This window comes from Thermobia domestica, chromosome 1 (assembly GCF_964235325.1).
Source record: "Thermobia domestica chromosome 1, izTheDome1.hap1.1, whole genome shotgun sequence".
Taxonomy (NCBI): domain Eukaryota; kingdom Metazoa; phylum Arthropoda; class Insecta; order Zygentoma; family Lepismatidae; genus Thermobia; species Thermobia domestica.
In genome coordinates, this window is record NC_137454.1 from 157870710 (window position 1) to 157886094 (window position 15385).

Here is a 15385-nt window from a genome sequence, read left to right on the forward strand (position 1 = left end):
AAATTAAGCATTTATATTCGTCAATCAATCAGCGCGAGAAATTCCCTAGATTTTCACGTTTTATCGAAATATTCCCTTTTCCCTTTTTGCTAAATTTACCTACGAAATTTCCTAGATTTGGGAAACTTCCCAAAACTACGAACACATTCCTTCGATTTGGAACGTATATTTCTCATTTTCATTTGGTCTTGCTCATGGTGCATTGAAATACTATGCGGCATTTCCTGTATTTACTATTGTCATTTGAAATGTTCGATATGTATTTTAATAAAAGCTTAAATAAATTTAAATATTTTATTATTATTCTGAGCATATCATATATGATAAAATACAATTGCTCTTTTATTACCAGAACCTTCTCTCCTTATGCATGCGCAGAACAACTGCGCGAAACAAAGGTGGTTGTCGGTGCAGAAGTTACATCACCACGTGAGGGTGGAAGATTATTGGTAGTGTAAAATTATTAACAAAATACAATGGTGAAGATGTTACACGCCGCACGATTTGTTTGCCGAAGGGCTTGTGACTACACTAGCTTAGTGTCTGATATGAATACGAGAAATTTCAGTACTTTATTTAGGAAGGTGAGTAAAAATGCTTTTCTGAAATGATAGGGTCGTACAATGTGCTGTAGTCATGTTGAGTTTCACAATTCCGAAATGATATTACAGTTGACATAATCATGTAACTGGCTGAGATTCAAGAAGAATAGCTATCATTGTTATAAATGTAGCTAATCGATATTCATTACGTGTAAAATATTAGAATAATTATATAAAAGAGCATACTAATTGTTTTATCAGCCTATTACGTCGTTTATTAGCACTGTGAACGTTGTTTGAACTTACTGTTCTTGTTGATGGCACTACTTAATTTGATTGGAGAAACTGATTATTCTTTGTTGCAATTTAAATCATTTAAGAGAACATAATTACATTGGAGAACACTGTCGTATTTCAATTGTATTAGTTTTCGTTAGACACATACCGGTACTCACCATCGCTGACGCGTCAGCTCCTTACTGAGGCACACCTTCCCTACCACTCGGTCCACTCTGCTGCACTCCTGCACTGCCTCGGTTTGGTAATATTCGTGCGTTTTAGTGGCCACCTAACGCAGGTTGGTTTGTGTTTTTTAAACTAGTTTCAGTGGCATATATCCAGACGCAGTATTTACACGCAATACGGTGAAGTCTTCTTAAAATGAGTGTGTACCGAGGAATTCTTAACGAATACTTTCTAAGGTAATTACAATGAATTTCTCGTAAATGACAAAAAAAAAAAAGTTTTTCAGCCTAAAGATAACCGGACTGAGTCTGCGGCACTTAACGCCTGATCGGAAACGAAGTGGTCGTGTTAGGCAGTGAAATGGCATTCTCACTAGTCACTTTCAGAACCTCGTGTGTCATTTCAAAAGTCTTTTTTTTGCGTGAAGAGTGCAGATATAATTTAGGTACGCCACTCGAAATAAATTGTTGTTCCAAAATATTTTCGGTGGGCGACATGACAATACTCCAATAGATGAAATTCAATGGGGTAATCATAAATAATTAAGAAAATTGCAGATTTCTGACGATTCGCGTATGAAGCACTAATCTATCTAAACGAGGCAGGGCAGGGCAAACCTAGTGAACTCGCACAGGGAAGGAGGCATCCATAAAGAACAGGCACGTAAGGATATTGGAGCGTATTGTTTTTCTTATGTTTATAGATACCTTGCTTGCCCGAGAACTTTATCGTTGCAGATCGTAGCGTACGGACTCTTGTATGTTGCATTTACACACAAAACAGTAATGTGAGATTTTGAAGTGAAATGAGGTTCTATAACACTTGTAATGGTTTCATACTAATAATAGTACACTGTTAGAATAAAAGGCTAAATTGCCACAGATGGCGGTCCCGGATAAAAACCCACATAAATCTGTTTTCAACATTGCATTAAAACTTATCCGTTCTTTCTTTCATATATCTTACCTACAGTTCCCCTCTTTCATTTCTGGCCTTTACTATTCACTATTAATCACAAATATTTCTTATTTTCACGCTTGTTTTGCTCTTTCTCACCCGTATACATCAGTGTAGTATTACTGTGCAAAGTTAGTACCTTGGAACTGTTCAGTGTTGCAAAGTACATACTACTCATTAGTGACTAAAACAATGCAACCGATTAAATATGTCTTCACTCAGATTTTTTAAGTTCACAGTAATGTATTGGAATTTTTTCTAGCAGGACACTGGAAATATCCAAGTAACTGCAGTAGACACCGTGTAACATAAATCTTTGTTTTATTTTATGAAATGCAGTAATACTACCTTGTTCAGATAAATGCAATATGAGATAGGCTATTCAAGATGATCACATTAAAAGCATATTTTATTACTTTTCCATTCTTTCTGAAGGAAAGTAATTCTTCTGCATAACAAACTAAATCCGCTATCTGAGATACATTTTCAAGTTCATGGCAATTAGGTATAATTTCTGAGCTTTATGAGGAGTGAAGTATGACAGAATTGAAATAAAAATCGTGGAAGAATCAGACACAAGATTGTCTACTCGGGCTGTCAACCAGGTGAATGTATTGACTTGCTACGTTTCGAATTCAGACATTGCATTCATCTTCAGGGATTGTAGAATTAACACCAACTTATATAGCTGACTAATTCAGGGAATGCAACTCTTCTTCAGCAGATACGAAATCATCATCATTCACACTATAAGAATAAGAAACTTCTTGTAAGTCAGAAACAATATTTAATAGGTTGGAGCTATCATTTCTTATACCTCCAACCTGTATTTAATTTCTGACTGTACAATTAGTGTCATTGTTGATGTTCTGTCGGTATTTAGAACTTAGTAATCATAAATAACATCCTGGCTTTGAAAGTATCTTGAAATGAGTGCTCTTATTCCAACCTGAAGAAAGTCTGTTTTCTTCTAGTCTTATTTATCACTCTTTTATGGATATGGATAGGCAAATATTCAGCGCGCCTCACTCTTGTGGCCCAGTCAGAAAAAATTTTAAACTCTGCCCTTTTCACAAAACTCCCTACAACTCAATCCTCATACAAGCTTACAGGTACTGTTGGACCTTAAATGTTGTGAACTGCTCTTTGTTAGCATGTGTTGACAACTGAATTATAAGTTCGTGTGTCCTCCCTTTTATATGCAAGACCAAACTTAAAAAAATATCTAGATGGTTCCAGACGCCCTTTTATGATTTGGAAAATTTTATGTGTAGAAAATCCAGAAGAATTTTAGAAACATTTCACCAGGTCCAACTTCGTTTAATTTATCGTTTTTATTTCATCACATTGATCCGAGAGTGGATTTGTTTTTTACAAAACCATTATGAAAAATTCCAGAACCAAAATAGCATGTTCTCATTTTGGCGCCTTTAGATATGCAACTACTAAAAATTCTAAGAATTTTTGAATTTGTGTTGAGACAAAATAATAATAATAATAAGAGGAAACTACAATCAAGACATCAGCAATGGAAGTTAGAACGTGAACATTGTTTATAAAACCTGTTAATCTCAAGAGTGGAAGTTCTTTTCGGGAATGTAGTACTGTATGGTACTGATCAACAGGTATTTTTTTTTTTTTAATTGGCATTTTTAAAACAAATTATTTTTGATTAAAAAGAAAAAAAAGTTTCAGTACACTGTAGTACGAGTACTAGGACACTACTCCAAACGGAGAATATCATTTGCATCAGTAAGTTTATCTTCAACGTAAAACAAAAAGCAACAAAATGCCTTGAACTGTTCCAGAGTTACAGGATTTTAATATTTTACCGAATATCGCACGTGAGAAATGGCGCCCTGTATCTCGGACAAGGATTTTCATTATTATTATTATTATTATTATTATTATTATGGTATTGATTAGTATTGAATGTTTCCAAGCCATCCCTTTATTCGGAATAAAAAAAGCTCTCGAATGATTATTCAGTAATACTCAAAGATTGAAAAATGCATGACTGAACTGAAAATCGAACCTGAATCTCTGCCTTAACCGTGCTGGTGCGTTAACCATTACGCTACTCAGTCTGTTTTCTAATCAACCATACCTTTTGTAATTCTTGAGGTCGGTGCTAAGCCACTCATCATTGAATTTGCATCTATAGAGAAATTGATAGTAGTAAAAATACATTATTTTCTCCGAAGTTCAGGCTGCCTATCGAATATAAAAGACCCTTCAACCATCAGAGATGCTTTGTAATATAGACTGGGTTCTCTTAAGCCCATCAGGGTTTGTGGTACATTTCGTATGGTCCCCGATGAGTTGAGTACAAACCTCAAAAGTGGAAGCAAGTATTGACTGGGTAACGTGTATTAATAGTAACGTACCGGATCGGTGAACCCGGTTCCCTGTACAGTAGTGAAATTTCTCAGTCTTTTAATATCACAGAATTCGCACCTATTAATGTAAGAAGATGATAGTAATTTCCTTCATTCAAAGTTCATAACTGACCTTGAAATTCAAATAGTACGGAAGAAAATAGCGAGGTTTTTTCAATTATAGATAATCAGATAGGCCAAATTATGATGTATGTTTTCTTATGTGAGAGTATTCAGAATGCTGAAATATTAAAAGATATTGTTGGTTTGTAATTATTTTTGGTATTAGCGTTTTATTGTATTCCAAGCACAGGAATTTTGACTGATAAGTGTTTAAAACAAGGAAGTAAGTTAATACCTAAAAGGGAGAGCATTTGGAGGGCTATGGGGATAGAGGAGACCGATTAAAAGAATTACTATTATTTTTTTCTAATTACCATAAATAATAGTGCAGCGGGTAGGGGAAAATTTATTGATTCAAGCATGGAAATGGGGGAAAATCTACTCTCGCAATTCCCAATAGTCTCCTACAGACTAAAACCTAGAAATGAAACTTGAACTGGCAGTAAAACTACCAATTAATTCTCGAAAAGTTATTGAAAGGTTTCATTTACTTCTCCGAAAAATATACGTTGTGCATGTGTGAATGTGATGACACGTAGAGATGTCTAGAAGGAACATAAAAATTAGAATGCAAGAATGTACATGGGGCATTATGGACATTAACACCTCAACATCTGATTTTCGTATAAATTCATTTAGTTAAAATACGAGTAGCTTTTATATATATATATATATATATATATATATATATATATAAAAGAGGACTACTCCATAAGTTCTACAATGCGGGGAAGCGATACGTCTTTTGAATAAACTTTTGTTACATATGTTTAGAATTTCTCTTGCCATAAATCAAAAGCCTGTTACATTTTTATCTTGTAATAGTGTTCAAAAAGTTCATGAGTGTTGTCTTAGTTTCGTCTTCTGAGTGATAACGGGGTCCATCGTTTTTGTTTTTTTTTAAATTTATTTATTTATTATAAGGTTAACACATTGAAAGCCATGCGCGTGCATAGCACGTGCACGGTATTTTGGCCAAGCTGGCCATGCACGTGCTATGGACGTGCAAGCAAATGTTATTATATAGGATTCCTTATTGCATGCCAGAGACGTGCAAGATGATTTTGCAGAATCTGTAGGGATACCTCTGCATGCTGCTATACCCTGGTCGGCAAAAAATGAAGTCCGTTGTAGGCAGGAAGGGAGAACAATAAGGTGATATGGTGTTTCAGCGTAAAGATCATCTTTTTTGTGTGAAATGGAAAGACACAAGGGATGTCTTGATGCTTTCAACTAAACATCAAGCTACATCCACTGAAGTTACCGTAAAATCAAAGAACGGGCCTGTAGGGAAGATAAAACAGAACGTAGTGTTAGACTACAATATAAACAAAGTTGGTGTGGACAAAAGTGATCAATTAGTGGCGTATTACCCCTTCAATCGGAAGCAACTGAAGTGGTGGAAGAAACTATTCTTCCAATTGTTCAATATGTCATGAGCAAATGCATGGATACTATACAAGAAAACTAGAAGAGAAGAACAATGTGCATTTAGCAGACTTTCTGCAGAAAGTGGGGGAAGCTTTGAGTGAAAAAGCATGTGTCGAAGCTCAACAAGTTCCTCAAATCTCAACTGAAACCAACAGATTGACCGGGAGACATTTTGCAAAGAAGGTTCCCGTACGGAAAGAAAATAGAGACCTACTAGATATTGTAAGGTCTGTTTTGATGTAGGAAAGGTATATGATGGCAAACGGAAGCAAAAGAACACAACTGGATGTGTCCTGATTGTGATGTGGGTCTCTGCATGCCAGAATGTTTCCGTGTTTATCATACCAAGGCTAGGTACGGACTTTTTTCCTATATCGAAATTCATATCCAAGATAAACCATTATCGCTCGCCTTATGACACATGTATGCTTGTAATGTTTGTTTGTGAATGTAGAGGAAGCACTGATCTTTCATGTGGTGTGATAAACACACATATTAACCTGTAGAATATTATTTAATTCTTTATTGAAAAATACCAAAAATGGCTGGTTTTCTGAGTACCTTGTAAAACAAACACTCCGGCTTTCAAAGTGTTAAAAAACAACCAGAAGTCTCATGGTTAATTTAAGGGAATAGGAAGGATGCTGAAGTATTTTGGCATGGCTTTGCAGTGTGCGGGGAGGCATTATCCTGGTGGAAGATTAAACCTCGGATTTTTAGGTACTCAAGACCTTGAGGTGATGCCTAAAGCTTCTTCTATAATTACATACATTTTGGGTCTTTAGAGACCATATCTTGCACAACAGTCGCTAATTGCGGCATTGTTAAACACGGAGGTCTTCCTTCATTGGTTTCATCTTGCAGCTGCTTCCGACTCGTATGAAAGTCCTTGTGACATATAATCACTCTTATATGCTGGAACGGTATCACCAAACGTTGACCTCAACCTCTCAGGACAGTCTTAGGCCGACGTGAAACTTACAGTAAATCATGACTCGAAATGCTTCGCGTGACAACTCCATTGCCACAACGACAATATCCACATTTTCTATCACAAATGGCACGTCCATACAAAAATCAGAGATCGCGCGATGATGTTCCTGTTGTCTTTAATCTTCTTGATGTCTCGTTAAAAAAAATAAAATAAAATAAAAAATAAAAAAAAAAAAGCATAGCTTTATCTCTTATAGTTTGCGCGTATTGCAAAATATATGGAATGGCCGTTGTAGTTTGCAAATACTATGGCCTGACATATATCCATATTATACAATAGTTTAAAATATCGTAGTCAGATCAAAATAGAGATGTTTCTACCTCAGTATTGCTCGATTGTTCTACAGTCGTAATTTATTAAGTTTATTTCGAAGCATCTTTTCAACTTAAATTTTACCAACGTAACACGCTCCCTCGATCGTAGCATACTCCCTGTTAAAGACAATATCTAAGTTGCTGAAAAAAATCTGTTTAGCCTAAACAGCTAGGGTACTTGATAAAGCTGTTACAAATTATTTCTTGTGGGATTTTCTATAATTTCAATACTAGACATAAATAAAACTAAGTTAATTTTGTTACTTGCTTTTTAAAATAATTTATTCGTTAATATCTTTTTTCCCTTTCGTTTCAGACATCACCAGCAGCTTTCCTTACACATGCACAACAACATAATATCTACGTCAGAAATAAGTAAGTATTGTTCTTACTAAAATACTGTTATACCGTAATAAGTAAAGAATTTGCAAGTATTTCTGTAGATGTGTCTTCCTTGAAAGTATTCTAACTAAATTCCAAATACAGTGAAAACTTTCATTTTCTGTTCTTTAACTATGAAAGTTGTCTGTAATACGTCTTACTTGGTTCCACAAATATTCAACCAAATTAAATAGGCAGTGTGTTTTACAATGATTTTTCGCCTTCATGCAATGATGTGGTTATTTTTCGTCTCTTAATCCTTACTGTGTGGAATGAAAAATCTGAGCATGTTGGTGATAATTCGAGATGAATTTTAAGCAGAAACACGTTACATCAAATGAGTAATGAATTACGATAGTATTTCCAAAAGTCGGGTTCGTTTCTCGGCGGGAGCGTATGTGGTTCGGATTCAACGTTAATCAGTAGGTCCCGTCTTATAGCCTCACTGCTAAAAGGGACGTTAAACTCAAAATCAACTCATTTCCAAAAGTCCCAGCCGGCACTGAAATCTCGCGCCGTTGCTAATAAGTCATTCATATAATGCCATCTATGGAAGAATTGTATCAGTTGTTGTGTATTAAACTCGCATACTGGATTACATGACTGTTCTTGTCAAAGCTGCAGCTAAATCTGAGCTATAAGATGGGTGCTTGAAGCCAGTCTTTCACTGCAGCCTTGGTAAGAGCAATCTGTGAACTAGAGCGTTGTGATGCAGTATATGAGCTTAACCCATAGCAGTGGTTCAAATAACGACCTCCAGCGAGCAGTCGCAGCTAAACAAATGAAGCTCGTACGTTATTTCTTCTATAGGTGGTACTATATGCTATGAGCGGCTTATTACTTGGTGAGATATTTCAGTGTCAGATATAAAACTATTGGAAATAGCATCGTAAGATTGAAGTAACACAACGGGGTTTTTAAATTTATAGTGTTTGTCCTCACCCAACTAGATTTATGTCATGGAAACTTGGTTCGTAGATCTTGCAATTATAGTTTCTCATTTATATGGTTGGAATTGGAACAAAGGAATCCGAAGTGGACAAGAAACTGTCAGATACTAGAATAAAAGTAAAAATATTAAGATAATTTTCATATTTTGCTTCATCAGATGAGGTCGGGGTTGGGTAAGATTGAAATGTATAGTGCACATATTTTTTTGGTGGCTATAAAGGGTATGTGTGTAATTATTTCGTGTTTACTATAGATCAGAAGGAGTGAAGGGAGCAGTAATTGGTATTGATTTGGGAACAACCAACTCGTGCGTTGCTGTTATGGAAGGCAAGCAGGCTAAAGTTATAGAAAATGCAGAAGGATCTAGAACTACACCCTCAGTTGTGGCTTTCTCGAAAGGTGAGTTTGGTTGATCGGTCACAGCTTACGTTTAAAGTATCTGGCCGACTTCATGGGATATATTGATGTACTTTAGGTCAAGGTATCGATTTCATAGAATTAAATTCCTCTTTGCATAATTTGAAATCATGTAGAGTATTATTACATCTTGCAATTTGCTTTTCAGTTTAATTTAAAAGAAAATTTTGAATTCAGGTTTTGTTTTATTTGTGGTGAACATGACCATATCTACAGAAATCGTACCTAGTAGTATGAGTTGGTCCATCAATAGTATTACGAATAGAGATGCAAAAAAGCCGGCTTTTTTGAATCGATGGTTTTTTTCACATAAAAAGCCGGCTTTTTTGGGAAAAAAACGAGAATTTTGGAAATTTTGGCTTTTTTCAACTTCATGATTTTTCTATCTAAATAGCTTTCTCATAGTATATTCTATAGTTAGATAAGAATTCCATGACCTGAATGTGATATTTCGCTCTGAAATTCACCATCAAGATGGATGGAGCACATGTTTTACGAATTAAAGTTAACATGAAGAATGTAGTATTTGAGGGTAATTTTAGAGGCTATTTAACTTTATTTTAACTTTTGAGTTATCGACATCTTTTTCTTCTCTAGTTTGTCATCCGTGTTTTATTTCTAAGAGCTTTTAGTACTCTAGCTTCTAGCGCAAAAGTTAAACTTGCCCGTTTTTCTATTTATCCGTCAAAGCGTACGTTTTTCAATATATCCGTCAAACCGTACTTCCACATTTCTGTTATACTGTAGCTGTGAAGTGATTTAGCAATAATTTTCCGGACACAACCTTGAATACCAATTTATACAAATAATCAGTAGCGGATTTAGAAAAGTACTTTAGGAGGGTTTTTTCTGATTGTTTCGTTTCCTAAAAAGTCCTAATTTTATTTGGGAAGTGCTTGAAGTTTATGAGTACAGGCATAACTAATATTTCGTTTCGTTTATATGTTTAGCAATAATCTTCCGGATACAACTTTAAAAATCATTTTATACTGAGAATCAGTGACGGATTTAGAAAAGTATTTTGGGAAGGGTTTCTTACTAATGTTTAGTTTTTTTAAACATTCGTAATTTTTATTTGACGGGAGCTTAAAGTTTATGAGTAAAGGAGTTTATGAGTATAATAGATATTTCGTTTGTTGCAGACATTCCGTAACTTTGGGGAACGGGCTTCAGTCCGAAAGACCGCCCCCCTAACCTTCGCAAAACCGTCACTGCTGGTAATTAGTAATAATAACGATTTAAAAACAATAAAAAAGGAAGTCGCCCAACTCACAGTACACGCACTATTTCTACATTCACAGATGGAATGAAGAAAAGCTTTGTCAGAAGCTAATCACTCAGTCATGTTTGTTGTGCAGTTGTATTTAGCTTAACTTAAATATATTCCGTAGTCTTTTTTGGGGGGGGGAAGTTCCGTAATGATATGTTGAATCCCTCTTGTTAAAAATTCAGAAAACTTGAGGATTGGGTAAACTGTGATGGTGGTTCTATAAAACTTAACTGTAGAATTTCAAGAATATACAGAACCAAAAGCTCTAGATGTGCAGCCTTTAAGTGTATCATATGAATCTAAGTATTTCTCTTATGTTTTATTTTAATTTTATTTTGTTTCAAAAAGAGGGTATGGAATATTTTGAAGTAAAAATACTACATACTATTTTGCTAGTTATTTGTGTATTCTTTAAAAAGAAGTGTTTACTTTTAGGGTTGGCTGGTTTACACCAACCTTTTTTTTTAATAACTGGTTTAAACCACAAAAATAAAAAGAATGAAAAATGCGAATCGTGTGAACTTCATGGTGACGTTTCCAGATATCAAACCACCTGCAATAGTTTTATTTCCCTTTCACCTTTTAATCAAGGTGTCCCATGTTCAATTCTCGGTCGAACCACAAACCTTCTTTCATGCGTAACCCAAGTAGCGGTTCGGATGTCAGTTTAAGCGAAAGTCTTCTCCTTGATAACCTCGGTACTTCGTAAGGATGTTAAGCCTAAATATACGAAACAAACCAAATTGTATTTTTCTACATGCCTAAATGCGTGTTGTTTTATAAAGAAGCCAATATTGCTTAAATATATTGATAGAAATTAGCAAAATTTATCGATTGCCTACGTAGCTTCCAACATTAGCTTGGATTGGACTTTCAATGATATCTACGTACCGGTACTAAATTTGTAATTTAACACCAGTTTTAGCGTGCTGATTATGGTACGTTGACCTTTAAATTTTACATGTAAAGCAATAACATGATTTTCCCGTTATTGTCTTTCATTTCAAGTAATGACGGGATTTTCCCAATGGCTAGGGCGGGAGATTCTCAACTTAAGAAATTTACTGACCGCACTTCTTTAAGCTTATGGGAGTTCTTCCGGCATAAGCCCGCTGTTGTATAATAACATCAAGGCGAAACAAACTTATTTCTGTGAATATGTAATATAAATACATAAAGCAAAAAATCTAAGTCAAAAAAGCCTGGTTTAAACCAAAAAAGTCTGGTTTAAACATCCTCCAAAAAACGGGTTTTTGGCATTTTCAAAAACAACCACGGTTCTTGCCAACTCTGCTTACTTTTGTATATAGGAGGTTAAAAAATTCTTATTATATACATTGGTTAATCCTGTAAAATTCATAATGTAAATATGTTGAAGAAAAATTGTTTGAAATATTTTTTCGAAATTCATAGTTCATTTTCGATGTTTTATATTATTATCAGCATCAACCACCAATTAAATGATTTTTTGTGTTATAGAGAAGCGATACAAAGTCTGTTTTATCAATTTAAAGCAGTATTTTGAAAAAAGCCCAAAATTTCCCAAGCAAAAAAGCAAAGCAGAAAAAACCGAGTTTTTTTCCAAAAAAGCCGGTTTTTTTCCGAGCCCTTGCATCTCTAATTACGAACTCTGTTATCAACATCTCGGTTATACAGGCTACTGATTAATCACTGCCCATCGAAAAAGGAAATGTGATTTAGTATGTTCCTTTGTTGAAATTCTTTATCAGATTCGTCAAGACACGGCAGAAAGATGTGCATGTTGAAGAAATATGTTTTGTACTCTGCGTCCCTAAGTAATAGCGAGGCTATAAAGGAATCGAAACCAAGTATTCTTTTATGCATCCAAGGTACACTGTGCTTCGAATAGGACAAATGGCCTAGGCATGATATAAGTTTTATTGTACATACCTTTTATACAATGATGTAGCTATTTTTCGTTTCTTAATATGTACTGTGTGGAAAGACAAATCTGAGCATGTTCGATATATTTCTATATAATAATGTATAGTAAGTTGAAAGAAGCGTAGCCAGAATTAAGTTTGAAAGTTGTGACTATGATTTAAGATTCACAATTCGTAGTTGTAGTGTTCGTACGTACTTACAGTATGAACATTTTGCTCACATATCCTGTATGTTTTTGGGAAGTGCTTTTAGAGCAAAAAGATGGATAAACATATTTAAATCCTAAAATTCCGTGGAAAACACCTAGCTGAACGCTATTTCAAAGATGTACATAGCTTTTGATTTGAATGAATAATCATTATACAGAACATTGTTCGGTTTATATCGTACCGATTTTGGAGGTACTCACCTTCAAAGAAACCTCGTCGCCACCACTGATATTTTGTTGGACTCGCCAGACATCGAAATTTTTATTGCAGCAAACCGATGAAGCACGGGCAAGACGGGTCCCACTCCTACGTACAAGCAATCCAAGACTAGCCAAGTTCGCCGATGTTGGAGATGTCTTTCCAACAGGCGAAAGCCGGAAAAAAAAAATAATTGCACTGGCATTAGGACTATTTACACGAATGTCTTGGAACAGAGTGATAGAAATTTCTAATTCCCGTTCCACTTCCTAATAATAATAATAATAATAATAATAATAATAATAATAATAATAATAATATGAAATGCTGATCCGAAATATAGTGTTACGATGGATATCTGAAAGTACCATGCAATCTTTTGTATTCTTTTGTTTTGTTTAATCAACCTTTCATATTAGCAACTTTTCCCATAACTAAAACCCGTAATGTCCATAAAAACCCACCGCGGAAACTTTCCTGGCACTGACAAGTTCAGTGGCCCTTGGCATCGTTCTCCCCATCAGCTACCTGTTGTGACGACTGTCTGCCATTTGGACTCCGTAGGTTTGGTGCTTTTCATAATTTCCTGCAGATTTTTTTTATTGTTCTGCAGTTTGGCAGGAAAGCAGGTGATGTACGCGGTCCTTAGAGACGCACCTCTGCGGAAGGTCCTTAGGAATGTGAATGTTCACAGTTAAAGATGTCAACTGGAATCACTGACCTATCGCACGTTGAGTCAATAGATTTTTCTGGCAAGCCAATTGACGGATTTTCTGCAATACTGCGTGTATCACTTTCCTTGGAGCCCATTTCGTGGTGCTTTTCGTAGGCGATTGTTTCGCCACGGGCTTCTAGTTTTGTAATAGCTTTCGCAATAGTCACCTCGACTGTGAACGTATTTCCCCGATACTACTTTACTACACATATAGAGGGAAAAAGGGCTATTGTCCCTTTCCAGTAACGGTCTAACTTAGGCGCCATTTGACGACAGTCACGCGCGTCACCCACCTACTTCAAACACACTGCTCACAACAGCAGGCGCGTCGTTGTAGCGTAATTACTAGATGGCAGTGATTATCTTAATTCGATCCAATATCAACCGAAAAATTTTATTTGTGTATTTTACTTGAACTTATTGTAAAGAACGGAGTTTTTGGTTGTGTGAAGAAGAATACAGCACCTTTGAAATTTGTTCAGTCTATAATTTAACTAAAACCCTTGAAAAGGGCATTAATTTATTAAGTTTTGATTCATTTATGTGATAAGGATGACCATGTTCGTAAGAATCATACCTAGTAGTGTGAATTTATTCGTACGAGTTGCTGATTAATCATTTGTCTCCAAAAATGAAACTTTGATGTAAAATATTTGTTTGTTAAAATTGCTTATGAAACTCAAGACAAGGCGGGAAAGGGAGGCGTATGTTTAGGGAATGTTATCTCCTCAAGAATCAAGGCTTAAAGGATGAGATCTGATCCAGTATTCAGTTGTATATCCAGTGGACACTGTGCTTCGAACAGAATTTTTTCTGCTAACGCGCGCCCCAAGAGTTGTATTATACACCTTTCATGCTATGATGTTACTATTTTTCGTCTCTTAATGCGTACTTGTGGAAAGAAAAATCTGAGCATGCTTGGTGTTGTTTACGATAATTGATTAGACATGAAGAAAGCATATAAACAATAACTTTTTAAAATAGCAGTGATTTGTGTTAAGGTTCACATTTCTTCGTCGTAGTAGCATTTGTACGTGCTTACATTTTACACATGTTAATTTATGTTTCGAGAAAGTAAGGTTTAAAACATTCTTATGTAATTAAACTTCCTGATTTCATAATCTATACCTACTCAATACTGAAAAACTGCTAGTTTAAACGCAACTGTGTATTAAATAAAATGACCTTTGGTTTAGATAAACAAAAATTATATTTAGATAGTATGAAATATTATTATTATTATAAATGCAATCTATATATTTAATGTATTATAGAAGATAGTAAAATTGATAGCAGACTTTTCTATTGTTTATAACTAGATAATGAACGATTGGTTGGTATGCCTGCTAAACGTCAAGCAGTTACGAATTCAGCAAATACATTTTACGCGACGAAACGACTTATTGGCAGAAGATTTGAAGATCCTGAAGTTAAGAAAGATATGTAAGTACTTGGGGAATATTTTTGCAACTTATTCGAAATGTGTATATATAAATCAGTATCCGGCGTTATAGTAGATGCGTATGTGTTATGTATAAGTGTTTTTCAATTGTAATGCATTGCGAGAAAAGCAATATAATGTTAGAGAAATGGAAGTAGTTCTTAGAAATTTGTAAGTACTTGGATCTTTCAATATATGAAAATTTCCCTAAGCTGAAAAACAGATGTGTAAACTATATATACATTTATAGGTGGGTCCTTCCTTACTTCTCCACATAATTCCTATTGAGATTCAGGCATTTGTTCCACCGTTCTACTAATTTTTCCAAACTGTTTGCAAAAAAATCAGGGCTCTGGCTATTTAGCACACTCCTCACATTCCGCTTCTCTTCTTAATCTGTTCCGAAACATTCATCGTCCATCGGAAGTGTAATGATGGGCCGATATCTCATCCCCTGTCATAATGCGCATGAGTAATGCATTGCCATCTTGTTGGTATCGCATTAACCTTCAAGACTGCAACCTGTTCTCATCTGTCGATTATCGCCACTCAGTTGAGGAACCCATCGTACACACATTTTGCGGTATTGCAGTTTCTCGTGAATGATGTGATGGGCTGTTCCAACAGAAATGTCCGACCTTTTTGCAACTTTACATATCTTAAATTCGACGCTTTTCTTGAGCAAGTTCATCCA

The 15385-nt window shown here is 35.2% G+C and overlaps 1 protein-coding gene across 1 annotated transcript in view; it reads left to right on the forward strand.

The window, feature by feature from the left end:
- Positions 1–383: 383 nt before the first annotated feature.
- The window catches only part of Hsc70-5 (Heat shock protein 70 cognate 5), a 45639-nt gene continuing 30637 nt past the window's right edge, over positions 384–15385 (forward strand). The window contains exons 1-4 of the mRNA XM_081765068.1: positions 384–584; positions 7521–7579; positions 8790–8935; positions 14570–14693. Of these exons, the coding sequence (XP_081621194.1) occupies positions 477–584; positions 7521–7579; positions 8790–8935; positions 14570–14693 (437 nt within the window). The 5' untranslated portion in view covers positions 384–476. The remainder of the gene's footprint in view (positions 585–7520; positions 7580–8789; positions 8936–14569; positions 14694–15385) is intronic.